Source organism: Oncorhynchus mykiss, chromosome 10 (genome assembly GCF_013265735.2).
Source record: "Oncorhynchus mykiss isolate Arlee chromosome 10, USDA_OmykA_1.1, whole genome shotgun sequence".
Lineage (NCBI taxonomy): Eukaryota > Metazoa > Chordata > Actinopteri > Salmoniformes > Salmonidae > Oncorhynchus > Oncorhynchus mykiss.
The window spans coordinates 19,006,814-19,022,989 of record NC_048574.1 but is presented as its reverse complement, the minus strand read 5'-3'; the positions used below and the strand labels follow the sequence as shown (position 1 = coordinate 19,022,989).

General features: G+C 42.1%; 1 protein-coding gene across 5 annotated transcripts; it reads left to right on the top strand.

Moving 5' to 3' along the window:
• The first annotated feature begins 854 nt into the window (after positions 1-854).
• On the top strand, positions 855-14,758 carry rcc1l (RCC1 like). Of its 5 annotated transcripts, XM_036989836.1 has the most exons (14): positions 864-1,061; positions 1,184-1,290; positions 1,507-1,649; positions 2,595-2,884; positions 4,002-4,131; positions 4,791-4,919; positions 6,320-6,386; positions 9,524-9,575; positions 9,868-9,952; positions 11,722-11,903; positions 12,346-12,433; positions 12,892-13,065; positions 13,368-13,453; positions 14,148-14,758. In XM_036989836.1, exons 4-14 carry the CDS (start codon positions 2,603-2,605, stop codon positions 14,223-14,225), a joined length of 1,353 nt encoding a protein of 450 aa, XP_036845731.1. In that variant the 5' UTR covers positions 864-1,061; positions 1,184-1,290; positions 1,507-1,649; positions 2,595-2,602; the 3' UTR covers positions 14,226-14,758. The 5 variants fall into 5 exon arrangements, with proteins under 5 accessions (XP_021473331.1, XP_036845731.1, XP_021473333.1 ...); XM_021617658.2 differs by lacking the exon at positions 1,184-1,290; XM_021617657.2 differs by lacking the exon at positions 1,507-1,649.
• The last annotated feature ends 1,418 nt before the right edge of the window (positions 14,759-16,176 follow it).

Here is a 16,176-nt window from a genome sequence, read left to right as displayed (position 1 = left end):
GTTTATGAGAATTTGTCAGTACGTCCAACCGGCCTCACAATCACAGACTACGTAACCAGCCCTAGATCTCCACTTCCTGCTTCTTCACCTGCGGGATCGTCTGAGACCAGCCACCCGGACAGCTGATAAAACTAAAGGGTATTTCTGTCTGTAATAAAGCCCTTTTGTGGGGAAAAATTCCTTCTGATTGGCTGGGCCTGGCTCCCAAGTGGTTCCTAATGAATTTATTTAAATTGACTGATTTCCTTATATGAATTGTAACTCAGTAAAATCTTTGAAATTCTTGCATGTCGAACCCTTATGCCAACTCTAACCTATGATGCAAACGACTAGCAACCTAAAGGTTGCATGTTGTGAGTGGCGCAGCGGTCTAAGGCACTGCATCGCAGCGCTAGAGGCATCACTACAGACCCGGGTTTGATACTAGTCTGTATTGTGATAGGGAGTCCCATAAGGCGGCGCACAATTGGCCCAGCATCGTCCGGGTTAGGGAGGGTTTGCCCGGGGTAGGCCGTCATTGTAAATAAGAATTTGTTCTTAACTGACTTGCCTAGTTAAATGAAGGTTACATTTTTTTTTTAAGTTGGGAACAACTTTAGATCCTTAGCTAATTAGCAACTTTAGCTACAGTAAGCACAACCATATAATTTAGCAACTACCAAATAAATTCAAATCATGCGAAATGGAGGATCCCCCAAAAAACGTATTATTGCGAATGGGTGTGAGACAGCCTTGATGATTCATAAAACATTTAAAGTTGCTCAGGTATTAAACTGGGATTCAGAATTTACACTCCAGCCCTGCAGGTGGCGTACTGTCACCTGCTTTGTTAGGGATTTGGCCCAGTTGTTTCTTTTTTGAACCGGGTCAAAGTTGAAAGTGCAGTTAGAGATGACTCATGGTTGCCTCTGCGGTACACGCCTGTCAGAATAAATTGCATTGAATAAAACCATAACCTATGCCACCCAAAATAATGTAGCTATGAATATTACGAAGATGAAATCAGAATGTGGGTGTCACATTGAAGCTCGTTTCGTGAATATTACACATAACCATAACAGGTAAGACCATTCCCATAAGTAGCTACCCCATTCATAGACACTAACTGCTTTAGCGCCGATTGAAGATAGTATCTTCTGAACGGGGATATTTTGTTATGAGCCCCGACGCTTGCTCTCAACAGTAACACACATCGCTTGCGGAACACCTGTAAGCATAACTGGGGGAGAAGTGTAACGTTAACTAGTTCATCAACTGGAGGCACACACTGCTGGTGGATCTGAGCAAACAGTAAGTGTAGATTTTCATTTGAAATATGATTTCTTGCTGATATGAAAGCACATGTTTAGAAACTTGGTTTGAAAGCGATTGCCTTTTTCTAAACGTTAAAACACAGCATTGGAATTGTATTTCACATGGAGCCAAATGTGGGAAAAATGTAACCACTGAAAAAAAGTGTTGCTTAGCGACTTCCCTGTTTTTGTGTTCCTGCATGGCTGCGCACAGCTGTTCTGCTTGGCTGACTGCTCCCGCTCGGCCGGCAGGCTGCTGCATGTGTGCACCCATCACTTGCGCCCTCTCCCCGCCGCCTTTCTGCTCTAGCCTCCTCTCCCTGCTGCTGCAGCGCCTGAAGTGAATGTATTAAATCGGTAAAAACGTACATTTTTAGAAAATATTATGTACTTTACTGCGTTTTTCTGTGCCTTTTAAATATTTAATCTGTTCCTTTTTGTTCTCCTTCAAACATTATTTTACGTTTTGCTTTGGATAATTTCTCATTGATTGAGAGACTGAGGGAGAGCATAAGCAAAGAGTTTTGTATCTAAAATATACCACATCCTGTCGTTTCCAATGGGAACAAATTAGTCATAGTAGGCAGAACAAGTAAAGTGGGCAGAGCCAAGTACGAGCTAGCAAGATCCTATTGGTGCGTTCTAACGTGTATTTGCATATTTCCGTTAGGGAACGCCTACTCTGAGGTGTGCATGTGCAATAGCTCAGTTTTTTAAAACTTTGGCAAAGGGTGAAGTCTACAACACTTTGTCCACTCTGTTCGTAACAGATTGCAGTTTTGGTACCAGAACTCTATTGAGATCAAATGTTCCATTGATTACAAAATTTGCAGAATGTTGGTCAAAATCCATCTCCTTCCTTCTTCCACTGCCGGCCACTGGGCTTCCTTTCACTATCATAAATGCTTCACATTTATACTTTCAGTGAAATATCTGTCTCATTGTTCTATCTGTGGCATATGCAAAAACACAAATATTATTTCTTAATGTGCATGTACAAATTAGCAGTATGTCACTATTAAGTCATTTAGAGACTACTAGCGACAAATGAAGCAACCAGCTACTGTACTTTCCTTGAAAAATAGTTGGCAACTGCTGAAAAACCCTTCTCTGTATGTAGGGATTTGAGAGCTTATCGATAGCTAGCTAAAGTGACACTTTTATGTGATGATGTGTGACTAGATAAAGGACGTTACACAACTCTGACTGACTCTAACCAAGCCTCTTTCAGTCCTCTCTGTCAAACTGCCAATGACAACCTAATATCTAGCTCATGATGTTTTCTGTTTCATGATTTCTCAGGGGTGGAGATGTCATTGGCGTACCTTCGATTGTGTACCCAACACAGGTTAGCACTCGGAGCTCGGGGATATGCGACCCACATCAGTGACCGCAGGTCTCGGGAGCAAAAGGATGAGGGTCCAGTGTTTCAGTATGTTGGGAAGCAGAGAAAGCCCAACCACAAGGTGTTTGTATGGGGGTTTAGCTACACTGGAGCCCTGGGCATCCCCAGCTTTGTGGTTCCAGACAGTGGCAGAAAAAAGCCTAGGAAATACCAGCTCACTCCTTACCGTCTGGAGACAGAGCAGCAGGTAATGTCTGTTTAACCACAGAAACACTTAACTGACACACTATACATGTTTCTATACAATTTATGACAACTCTTTTTGTTCAATGCCAGTTGGTCTACAGCTAGGCCGTGTTTGTTTGGTAGGGCTGGGGCATGACGCTATGCAACTGAAAACGAAAATATGGGTTCTTATTGGACAAGTTCAGACAAGGTAGTTGGCTACTTCTGTTTCATAGCGTTATTCTCTTGTTTGGTGTCTACTGAAGACAAGACCGATTTCCGCTAATCAAGGTCTTTTTGACTGCTGAACAATTAATCAAATGGCCACCCAGACTAGTTACATTGACACCCCCCACCCCCCCCCCCCCCAAACCACAGTTTTTACACTGCTGCTACTCGCTGTTTATTATCTATGCATAGTCACTTTACCCTTACCTACAGTTCATGTACAAATGACCTCGACTAACCGGTACCCCTCCCTGTACATAGCCTCGTTATTCTTCTTTTATTGTGTTACTTTTTTATTTTTTTTATTTTTTTTACTTTATTTTATTTAGTCAATATTTTCTTTACTCTATTTATTGAACTGTATTGTTGGTTAAGGGCTTGTAAGAAAGCATTTCACGGTAAGGTTGTATTTGGTGCATGTGACAAATAACATTTGATTTGATGAGCAGTTGATTAGCTAAATTAAGTGTGTAAGTACTGGGCTGGAGCAAATGCCTTGCACTCCCAGGTCTCAAGGACCAGGGTTGGTGACCTGACCACTGCCTACCCAATACTACTTGACAGCACTTAGTTTTGGCCTCATATGTCTTCGCTCACTGTGAAATGCAACTGTATCCATGGCAGGTCCGCAGACCCTGAGGAAGGTACAGTGATGCCGAAATGTTGGTAAATACCCATTAAATTGCTGGGAGATTATTCATGGAGTGTGTGACTCTCTTTATTTTTATAGTTTATTTGCCGTTAGTCAGCACCTCCACACAAACTATTATTCTGGGTGTGCGCCAGCTCATGCTTTTTAGGTACGCATACTTGCCATGCATGCCGTTTTAAAATGATATGCGACCTGTTGAATACACAAGTGCTGTACTTGACAGTGAGTGACTGACTCCCGAGCTGGTCTCTCTCCTCAGATCTCCTCTGCAGCCTGTGGGTACGGCTTTACCCTCCTCTCCTCTTCCACCAAGGACCTCACCAAGGTGTGGGGCATGGGCCTCAACAGAGACTCACAGCTGGGCTTCCAACGCACCCAACAAGACCGCTGTAAGACACTCATTCATTCTATCGCTCCCCCATCCTCCATGACGAGCACTCTCTCCTTTCTTTTTTTATACACACGATCTGGGATCTTGCACTTTCAATTAATGACCAATTGATTGATGAAGAATATAACTTAACTAATGAGTTGAGTACAACTGCCTTTCCCAACAAGATTGTTTAACTCAATTGCTTGTTAACAATGTCCATCCCTCTGCTTTATAACAAACCAAGTGGCTGGGGCTGCAGTTTGTTGTTTTTCACATTAAGGATTACAGCTTTAACCTATTCAGCCATAAAAGTGCACCAGCTTGTCAACCGAGAAAGATTGGAGGATGTGCATAATTTGCTCGATGGTGGATGTGTGTTTTCAACAACTGCTGCACACTTTCACCAATCTTTAGTGTATATGAAATGGGATTTTATATTCCCATCAACTGCTTTAGCCGTCCAATATTCAGATGAATTTGTGCAGCGCCTGCCCTGAGCTGATGCCTGTGATCGAGCATGTGCCAGACTAGTCTGGGTGCCAGTCTGTTTCTGCTCTGTTGCCAAGGCTTGACAAAGACAGCAATGGAGTTTGCAAGAGCACAAACAGATCTGCGACCGGGCTAGTGTCAGACCATCCCAGTGATGTTTATAATCACCTAGTGTTCCCTCTCTAGATAAGAGCTATGACTATGTGCTGGAGCCCTCTCCGGTGCCTCTCCCCCTGGCCAGGCCCCAGCAGACCAGGGTGGTGCAGGTGGCATGTGGCCGTGCCCACTCCCTGGTGCTCACCGACTCAGAGGGAGGTAAGAGGCAACACAGAGGGTGACGTTTTGTTCTCACGTAAAACGACACTGAGCTGTGATTTGTGAGCAATGTGTGAGCAATGTGATTTGTGTTACACCTTCCTTTTATGATATCCCTGAGAAGGGGACTTTTATTTAAGTCTAATTAAGAGCATGAAAGTGTGAAACCTGTCTTGGATAAGCTCTCGTGACAGACATTCACATACTTGTAAGGAAATGCAATGGAAATCAAGTAAAATAGCTAGCTCAAGATTCTGAGATAATTTTTACCTTTGATAATATGCCTTCCTGTCTGTTTAGGGCAATTTTGCTCACTGTGTGTGCTTTGAGGAAAATGTCACACACAAACTAGGGAAAATAGGGGGGGAATTGATCTGGGAATTAGAGGGCTGATGGGTTCACATCCTAAAGACATTCCCCTACCGTTGTGCCCATGAACAAGCCCTTAACCTTCTACATGGAACTCTATTCCACATCCGGTAACTGATGCAAGCAGTAGACTCAGATTTAAAAAGCAGGTAAAAATACACCTTATGGAACAGCGGGGACTGTGAAGTAACACAAACATAGGCACATACACATAACATATGATAACATACGCACTATACACACACATGGATTTTGTGTTGTAGATATGTGGTTGAGAAATATGAGCCTGAGGGCACACACACTTAGTGTGAATTCTGTAGTGAATGTATTGCAGTGTTTTTCAAATTGTTTAACTGCCTTAATTCTGCTGGACCCCAGGCAGCAGCTAATGGGGATCCATAATAAATAGAAATACTACACATGGAAGCAAGCCAGGGCACTCCCATAACTGAGCAGGTCAACTCCGTAGGGTTAAGATATCAGTATGTGGTCCCTTACATGTTGAAAATATTGATGTTAATCCTTCCTACTATTTTTAGTAGATGTGTAATTTGAATCCGGACCTTTGCATCTGCACTTTGCAGAAATACATTTGAGCTGATGCTCGTCGAAGAGGGCGTCATAGTTGCGAAACGATTGTTCATTTGACGGCACTTTATTATACGGTACTCTTTCCGCTGGTATTTCCCTGGAATTTACTAGGAAGTGATGTGGTAACAATCTGTACTTTGAGGTACTTGCCTAAAAGAATATAACAATTGGTGACCGGTTATTCTCGTTTTATTTAATCCCAAATAAACAAACATGTAATTTATAGTTTAATACTGTGTTAATTACATTTGTACAATGTACTTAATAAGGAAATACCTGGTAATTTTTGTACTTCAAAATAAAGTGTTACTGTTCGTTTTACATACACAGCTCCATTTTCCACATTGTTAACAATGTTGTTAATCTAATCATACCCCTGGATCATCCTCCCACATGTTTTGTGTGTGTCTCTCTCCTTTCCCTCATTCTCTCTTTCAAAGTGTTCAGTCTGGGAAACAATGCCTATGGCCAGTGTGGGAGGAAGATGGTTGAAGATGAAGTCTACAGGTATGACACCACACACACCGCTATGAATTGTTTTCTCAACATATTACCTTATTACTGACGCAGTTGATCGGGCTGAAACCATGCTCAAAATGCAAAGAAAAGTCTACCTCTGCCGTTGTCATGCAACACGACCGGGTGTATGTTGAGTCATACTAGTGATGACTCATAGTGTCAAATCAATGCAGGCTGGAAATGTATTCACTCTCCAGGAATTTGATTGTGCTTTTCTGTCCAATGACTGCCTAAGTGCTCAGGTTGAACAACAATCCTATTATAAATGTGTGTTCAGGGGTCATATGTATCAGAGTTACAGTGCTGATTTAGGATCAGTTTAACCTTTTGATCACAATGATTAAGATTATAGGGACTGGGGGGGAGCTGATTCTAGATCAGCATGCCTACTCTGATACATATGGTCCCCGGTCTTTAGAGGCCTACTAAGAGTGAGCAGAGGAGAGGCTGACAGGGAGTGGGCAGAGGGGACCTTTTCTGGACAGACGGGGCTCCTTGAGTAATTGATTGATGACTTCTCCCCCCCCCCAGTCCCTGCTGATGACAAACATACCCATAACATGATGCTGTCTCCAAAATATTTGAAAATACAGAGGGTTTCACTCTGTGTTGTTTTGGAATTCACCCAACCCTGTAGTTTAAAATTTGGGCCTAAAAGTACATTTATTTGTCTTGCGGTATTACTTAACAACTTTCTTACAAATAGAAAGGATAATTTGTCATTTTTTAAAACACAGGCTTCTTTCTTTTCACTTTGTCATACAGGCTAGTACTATGGAGTGAATGCAATGTTTGTAATTTTCAAGTATTGTGGTGGCAGCATCATGGTATGGGTATGCTTGTCACCGGCAGGGACTGGGGAGTTTGTTAGGATCAAAATAAATATGAAAGGAGCAAACCCTAGGTAAAAAGTTAGAGGAAACCCCACCTCAGCCTTCTGAAAACCTAATCCTAGGATAGGATTTTATTTTTCTGCGGGACAGTTACACAATGTTTTATGCAACAGACACATCAGAATGGCTTTTCAAGAGATGTTGGGTGTTCATTGAGTGGTCTAGTCTCAGTCCTGGCTTAAATCTACTTAGAACATCTGAGACGAGGTTTAAATATTGCTGTCCATTATTGATCCCTAGCCAAATTTACCGAGCCTGAGCAATTTTGACAAAAACGATGGATACAGTTGAAGTGGGAAGTTAACATACACTTAGGTTGGAGTCATTAAAACTTGTTTTTCAACCACTCCACAAATTTCTTGTTAACAAACTATAGTTTTGGTAAGGTGGTTAGGACATCTACTTTGTGCATGACACAAGTACTTTTGTTGTAAAATTGTTGACAGACAGATTATTTCACTTAGAATTCCCTGTATCACAATTCCAGTGGGTCAGAAGTTTACATACACTAAGTTGACTGTGCCTTTAAACAGCTTGGAAAATTCCAGAAAATGATGTCATGGCTTTAGAAGCTTCTGATAGGCTAACTGGAGGTGTACCTGTGGATGTATTTCAAGGTCTACCTTCAAACTCAGTGCCTCATTGCTTGACATCATGGGAAAATCAAAAGAAATCAGCCAAGACCTCAGGAAAAAAAATGTTTTTTTTCTGGTCTAGTTCATCCTTGGGAGCAATTTCCAAATGCCTGAAGGTACCACGTTCATCTGTACAAACAATAGTATGCCAGTATAAACACCATGGGACTAAGCAGCCGTCATACCGCTCAGGAAGGAGACGCATTCTGTCTCCTAGAGATGAACGTACTTTGGTGCAAAAGTGCAAATCAATCCCAGAACAACAGCAAAGGACCTTGTGAAGATGCTGGAGGAAACGGGTACAAAAGTATCTATATCCACAGTAAAACGAGCCCTATGTCGACATTACCTGAAAGGCCGCTCAGCAAGGAAGAAGCCACTGCTCCAAAACAGCCATTAAAAAAAAAAAAAGCCAGACTACGGTTTGCAACTGCACATGGGGACAAAGATTGTACTTTTTGGACAAATGTCCTCTGGTCTGATGAAACAAAAACAGAACTGTTTGGCCATAATGACCAGCGTTATGTTTGGAGGAAAACGGGGAAGGCTTGCATGCCAAAGAACACCATCCCAACCGTGATGCACGGGGGCGGCAGCATCATGTTGTGCGGGTGCTTTTCTGCAGGGGGGACTGGTGCACTTCACAAAATAGATGACATCATGAGGGAAAATTATATGGATATATTGAAGCAACATCTCAAGACCTCAGGAAGTTAAAGCTTTGTCGCAAATGGGTCTTCCAAATGGACAATGACCCCAAGCATACTTCCAAAGTTGTGGGAAAATGGCTTAAGGACAACAAAGTCAAGGTATTGGAGTGGCCATCACAAAGCCCTGACCTAAATCCTATAGAAAATTTGTGGGCAGAAGTGAAAAAGTGTGTGCGTGCTAGGAGCCAACCAACCTGACTCAGTTACACCAGCTCTGTCGGGTGAATTTTGGCCCATTCCTCCTAACGTATTGAGGGAAGCTTGAGGAAGGCTATCATAAACGTTTGACACAAGTTAAAGAATTTAAAGGCAATGCTACCAAATACTAATTGAGTGTATGTTAACTTCTGACCCACTGGGAAAGTGATGAAATAAATAAAAACTGAAATAAATCATTCTCTCTACTATTATTCTGACATTTCACATTCTTAAAATAATGTGGTGATCCTAACTGACCTAAGACAGGGAATTTTTACTAGGATTAAATGTCAGGAATTGTGAAAAACTGAGTTTAAATGTATTTGGCTAAGGTGTATGCAAACTTCTGACTTCAACTGTGTATGTTGCCCTAAGAGTTGTGCGAAGTTGGTAGAAAATCTTAATGAAAATGATTCACAGCTGTAATGGCGGCCAAAGGATCTTCCACCGGTATTAACTCTGGGGTTGAGACTTATCCAATTATGATATTTCAGTGGGGTTTTTCTTTTGTTCTTAATTTGAAAAATGTTCTAATAATTTTCTTTCACTTTGAAAATGTGGAGTAGGTTGTGTAGATCTTGAGGAAAACAATCCCTTTTTATGTTACATTTTAAGCCAGCAAAATGTGACTACATTTCAAAGGTCTGACTATCTGTCTATGTAATATATATCATCTATCTCCGTTGCAGTGCCAGTCACATCATTCACAAGATGGAAGGCTTTGACAGCCCAGTGACTCAGGTGTGTTCTGTGTAATGGGGACAGAAAGACACCTCAGCCATTATTGCTCCACCTTGGTCATTATTGTAAAGGAAAATGTGTTCTACATGACTCACCTTGGTAGATAAAGGCTAAATAAACAAATAATAGGATGGGGGGAGGGAAAGCTGATCCTACATCTGAACATAGGGGAAACTGCACCCCAGAGTGAAAATATGTTTGCGGAATAGGGAAACTGCAACCCAGAGTGAATATATGTTGTGTGCAGATGTTATATGTGACTGAACACTGTGGATGCCATGTTTTCCTGTAGGTTGTGTGTGGGCAGGACCACAGTCTGTTCCTGACTGAGACGGGCAAGGTTTATGCCTGTGGCTGGGGGGCAGACGGACAGACAGGTTAGAAGCCCCCCCCCCCCCCCCCCCCCCCCCCCCCCCCCCCACACACACACACACACACACACACACATACACGCTGGGATAATGCCAAGGGGTTCCTATTAAGATAAACTGAGTCTCTATGGTTTATCAGTGTCTCCACCTTCTTCTGTACATTTCTCTCCAATATATCAGTTTATTTTTATGCAGAATTACAAAAATGTACTTAACCAATTAATGACCTTGTGCAAATATAGTGTTTCACTCCTGCTGTGTGAGCTTTACACATTTTTATCCACAAAGTACCTGAGTAGAAAATTGGTTGTAAGCGCCAAGGATAGAGCCATTTTACTCCTAAAAATAAAATAAATTCATGAAGCCTCTGTAGTCATAAGAGTCCAGATATTTAGGACACTTCATGAGCTGTCCTAACCAGTTAAGAGTTACCGGCAGGTGTCTTGATAATAGAAAAGGTCAGTAAGTCAGTGGTTCCTGAGCCACATGCAATTGCTTTGGCGTTTGTTTCTGAATTGATTACATCAACATACTCCAATCTACCTACATAAAACAGTATCTCTTGCACTTTTGACAATTATTTCACGAGGCCTGTTGTACGTCATATGCCAAAATACTGGATCCGTACCCAGGTCAATATGGACCGCGGGTCCCAACTACCAATTTATTTAACATTTTTTGGGTTTGTTTTGGGAACCCTGTCGGGCTTCGATCCCTGGTATCATATAAAAACAACTGTGTAGAATTGCAGGAAATTAGCTTTAAAACAGCAAAACATTTCTCTATCCCATGCAAAATGGGTAGAATTGTGGGAAATTGGCTTTAAAACTGCAACATTTTCTCACCTCCAACAAGAGGGGTGTGAACAGTTTGGGGTTGCAAGATGGGGTTTGTTACTACACCAATAAATGACAATATCAATCTGGACCTTTGCCACCTAGGAAATTTGTGTGACCGGACCTTCTCAAATAGTGCTTGAGTAACCCTGCACTAGGCTAACAAATAATTACTTTTTTATTATTTAATTAACATGTGTGTTATTTCAAGTTATCCCTTCAGAGGGCAATATCATATTGTTAAAAAAATATATCCTAAATTGGGTTTGGCTGTAAATTGGGCAGTTTGAAGGCATCAAGGGCTTCATGTTAACTTGGATTGTGTTTGAGGAAAATTATAGACCTTTCAACCGTTTTATGAAGCATTGGCAAGGGACTTCATGCCTGCTGTGCCAAAGAGATAGTTATTAAATGGGAGTGATGAGTGTGTTGACATAATGAACAATACATTTTTTATGGAATTGGTTAAAAAAAGGTTATATGCCAACATATTAGGAAAGAATTAAGAGTAGGCAAAGTGATTGTGTCAGGTTAAAATGATATAAAAAGTTTTAGCATTGCATAGAGTATGGAATATGGAATAAGTTTACAGCTGGCGATGCCTCGTCGGGATTGGTTATCCCCCATCATTTACAACAATGTCAATGAGCGTCATCACCATTTTTATTTTGCGGTACCTCAAACTGTTCTAATTACCAACTGAGAAACTCCGTTTGTCTGAGCAGTGTCTTAAAATCATCCTAAAACCTACTCTGAGCTGGAAGTTTAAAACAGGATTCCTAGGACCTTTTCTGAGAAGCTTTGTGGACACGGGCCCAAGTCTCTTAGTTCATAAAGTAAGAGCATCATTTTCATTAAGACACATGCATAGTTACACACATGCATAGTCTCCCACATACTCAACTGTTTTCTAAAGACCGCAACAACAAAACATTTCAGGTCTGGGCCACCACAACATGTGTGCCAGGCCGGTGGCTGTAGGAGGGGACCTGGCTGGTGTGAGAGTGCAGCAGGTGACCACCTACGGAGACTGCAGCATGGCCGTGTCCCAGGACGGCCAGCTCTATGGCTGGGGCAACTCTGAGTACCTCCAACTCTCCTCGGTCACTGAGGCCACCCAGGTGAGGAGCCAACGTAGTGCCCATCACAATCTCAAATCAAGTTTGCCAAACTTTGTGACTCTTGCTTCTCACAAGGCTATACTACAGTATATGTTAGCCTGGTAGAACCAGCTGCATTGACTGTTGTATTTCACTTCATGTATCAGTCTGGAATTTCTCCAATAGATGGGTGTTTGCAAATAAGATAAAATGGCTGTGCTTTGAATTAAGCCATCCTCTGATTGGTTGAAGGGAATCCAATTGCTGAAGATGGTTTTGAATAATACCGCTCAAATAGTTTCAATGAGCAGGAATGCTAGACTGAATTGTGAAATAGAAAGGTGAATGTAGCGTTCAGGCTGGTTCTACCAGGTTAAACTATAGGTACCACTATGTGTTCTTTTTCTATTTCAATGCGTGACCTTTTGTCCAGCTACTGACTTTATGTTCTCCCTCTCCTCAGATTAACTCCCCTCGACTCCTTCCTTTTGAAGGGGTGGGCAAAGTGACCCAGGTGGCCTGTGGAGGCACACAGGTGGCCATTCTGAACGGTGAGTACCGGGGCCCTGTTCCATTTCGGCCTATGGCCACTTCCATTGTTCCTACCTCTTCCATCTCTAGCGGGTTGATTTGCATCTAAAAGTGGGCGTGCCACCAGGATCACATTGGGAGGCCGCGTGCCTGCCGAGTGCTCGTTGCTAACTGGGATATTTACCAATCTGAGATTGTGAAAGCAATATGGTGGAAGCTCCAATTACACTATAGGAAGGTTAGGCATCACCATATTGCTAAAAATGATTGAGTCCTTTCAGATTTGTGAATATTGAGGAGGGTGTCTGTCAAAATGGACCTTGGCAGTAAAATAATAGATCACATGAACCACCACCATTAAAACAAAACTAACATTGCTGGACTGTATAGCATAGCTCCCCATTCAATAGACTTGTTTATCATATCCTTTCAATAAATAATATGTAGTGTGTCAGTAAAGGCGTGTTTGTCTTTACAGAGAGAGGGGAGGTGTTTGTATGGGGCTACGGCATTCTTGGAAAGGGCCCTAATCTCTCTGAATCCCAAACCCCTGAGCTGGTCCCTCCTACACTGTTCGGCCGCTCAGAGTTTAACCCTGCGGTGACCGTGAGCCGCATCCACTGTGGACTGAACCATTTTGCTGCTGTCACAGGTGGGTTAAGTCGCGATTTTCAGTATGTGGAATGATGTTGTTATGTTGGACAAAAAAAAACATCTTTAGAGTCACAAACTCACAATGTCACAGTTTAAGATGAATACGTTGGCATGCGGGAAGTAGGACTTACCCAAGAACTAGTAATGTGGTGTTCTACCATTCAGTGGATGATACAAGTACATGGAAGCATTCATATTTACATATTGTTAGCATTTTATTAACCCATTCCTTTTTCAAGCCATTGGATAAAATAATAATATGAAATATGTAGAATATCTACCTATTGCTTGCTGTTCCAGATCGTGGCGAGCTCTTTGTTTGGGGGAAGAATGTGAGAGGTTGTCTTGGTATTGGAAAGAAAGAGGACCAGTACTTCCCATGGCGGGTGAGACAAGACAGATTACTTATCAATTTTTTTGCTGATTAGTAAATAACTTTTGCCTCAAAATACATTCAGTGCAAATTCTTGTCACTTACACTAACATTAGTCTCAAATCACATTTTATTTACTGTATTATTATATATTATACATTTTGTGATTTATTCAAATGACTTAGTGATAGTCCACTACAACATTGACAGGCGTATCAACGTAGCAGGCGTAAAAGAAAACGCCTGAGCGGAGTTCCCACATTTGGTTTTCAGTGGAAAAGGAGGCTAGTTTGATTGACATGTATCCCTGAAAACTGGATGCGTCCGTTTATTGGCAACTCCGCTAAGCTTACAACAACGTTTGTCCAATGTTTTCAGACATTAAATGATGTTGCATAGACCCATATGAGACTCATATGCCTGAATCTCATTCAAATGGAAAAGATGGGCACTGTCTAATATCATAAACTCAGATGGTACCCATCTTTATCATTCATTTGGGATTGAGGCATCTAGCTGGATCTACCCAACAGATGGTATGGGAGGTGGACTCACCTGGATATTAGGCCACTTTGATTTTGGAGTGAATCAGACCTTTTTTAGCATATTTTTTAAAGGATGCATATCTAGTCCATATATGTTTTAATGCTACATAACTGCATCTTATGGTAATATTTTGATGGTGTACTGTTTTCAATGTGTTTCAGGTGACTGTGCCAGGTCATGTGGTGGATGTAGCGTGTGGGGTGGACCACATGGTGGCGCTGGTCAAGTCTGTCATCTGAGCGTCCCCAGCCGGCAGGGACAGAGCCAGTAAGCCCTTCTCTTCCCTGTGACCCTCCCCCTCTATCACTGAGGGGTATCCGGGCCTGTTCAGACGCCCTGTTAGCCTCACATCCTCTGGCCGCCAATGGAGTCCTGAACCCCAGAGCCAGCTGTCCTCCATGGGTGGTAGAGATCCTCTGTTCCCGGCAATCTGGTGACTGTGTCCGCCATCGAACGCTTCAGTCTGCTCCCTGTGTGTCTGGCTAGCACAACATGGAGGCTGGGTTCACAGGCAACAGTCACTGCAGCACTCCATTAATCTCTATACACTATTGATCTGACACTAGTCATTGGGCACCCTTGTTGGATGATGTGATCAGTGGAGCAGAACTGATGCGGTGGAGTCATTTTCTTCCTGCAGAGAAGTGCTGAAACTTGACTGTCAGACCTCCAGAATAATGTCCTTATGGCATTTTACCTTCACTGTTGATTTTTTTTAATACACTGACAAAATGTTTCATGAGCTGAAATAAAATGTCCATATGCACAGAAAGTGTATTTCTCTCAAGTTTTGTGCACAAATGTGTTTACATCCCTGTTAGTGAGAATTCCTCCTTTGCCAAGATAATCCATCCACCTGACAGGAGTGGTTTATAAGTAGCGGATTAAACAGCATGATTATTACAAGTGCACGTTGTTCTGGGAACAATAAAAGGCCACTAAAATGTTGAGTTTTGTCACACAACACAATGCCACAGATGTCTCAAGTTAAGGGAGTGTGCAATTCGAATGCTGACTGCAGGAATGTCCACCAGAGCTGTTGCCAGATCATTTAATGTTCATTTCTCCACCATAAACCACCTTTGACGTTTTAGATAATTTGGCAGTATGTCAACAGGCCTCACTGTGCCCAGCTTCGTGCGTTGGTCGAGGTAGGCGGCCTGTTCCTTTTTCCCCCAATCTGCGCAGCGCATTCAAACGCTAAAATGGCTTGTGTGATATTAGGTTTTAGTAATTTGCTCGGTTATTATCTGCGCTGTTGTGAAAATGCTGATTTACCGAAACAAAGGTAAGTTACCAGAGACAATTTATCTGGCTATACCTGCTGAACGGGGCTTACAATAGATTTTGATTGTTCAGGTTCACCATCAGCAATAGTTTTGCTTTAAACTCTCAGTATAAGTGGTAGCTGTAAAGGGTCATGTTGATCATATATATCTAGGACAGCAATCACTTTTGTGAGGTGCACTGCATGGCCAAAGAGATCACTCAAAGACATGAGATGAGTAATATTTTGGGTGAAATTCAAAATCCTATATATACAGTACCAGTCAAAAGTTTGGACACACCTCATTCAAGGGTTTATTTTTACAATGTAGAATAGTGAAGAAACTGAATTAACACACATGGAATCATGTAGTAAGCAAATAAGTTAAATCAAAATATATTTTATATTTGAGATTCTTCAAAGTAACCCCCCTTCACCTTTGACAGCTTTGCACATACTTGGCATTCTCTCCACCAGCTTCACCTAGAATGCTTTTCCAACCGTCTTGAAGGAGTTCCCACATATGCTGAGCACTTGTTGGCTGCTTTTCCTTCCCTCTGCAGTCCTACTCATTCCAAACCATCTAAATTGGGTTGAGGTCAGGTAATTGTGGAGGCCAGGTCATCTGATGCATCACTCCTTGGTCAAATAGCCCTTACACAGCCCATATGTGTGTTTGGTCATTGTCCTGTTGAAAAACAACTGATAATCCCACTAGGTGCAAACCAGATGGGATGGCTGCAGAATGTTGTGACCATGCTGGTTATGTGTGCCTTGAATTCTAAATAAATCAGTGTCACCAGCAAAGCACACCCACACCATCACACCTCCTCCATGCTTCAGGGTGGGAATCACACATTCACCTACTCTGCGTCTCACAAAGACACGACGGTTGGAACCAAAAATCGCAAATTTGGACTCCT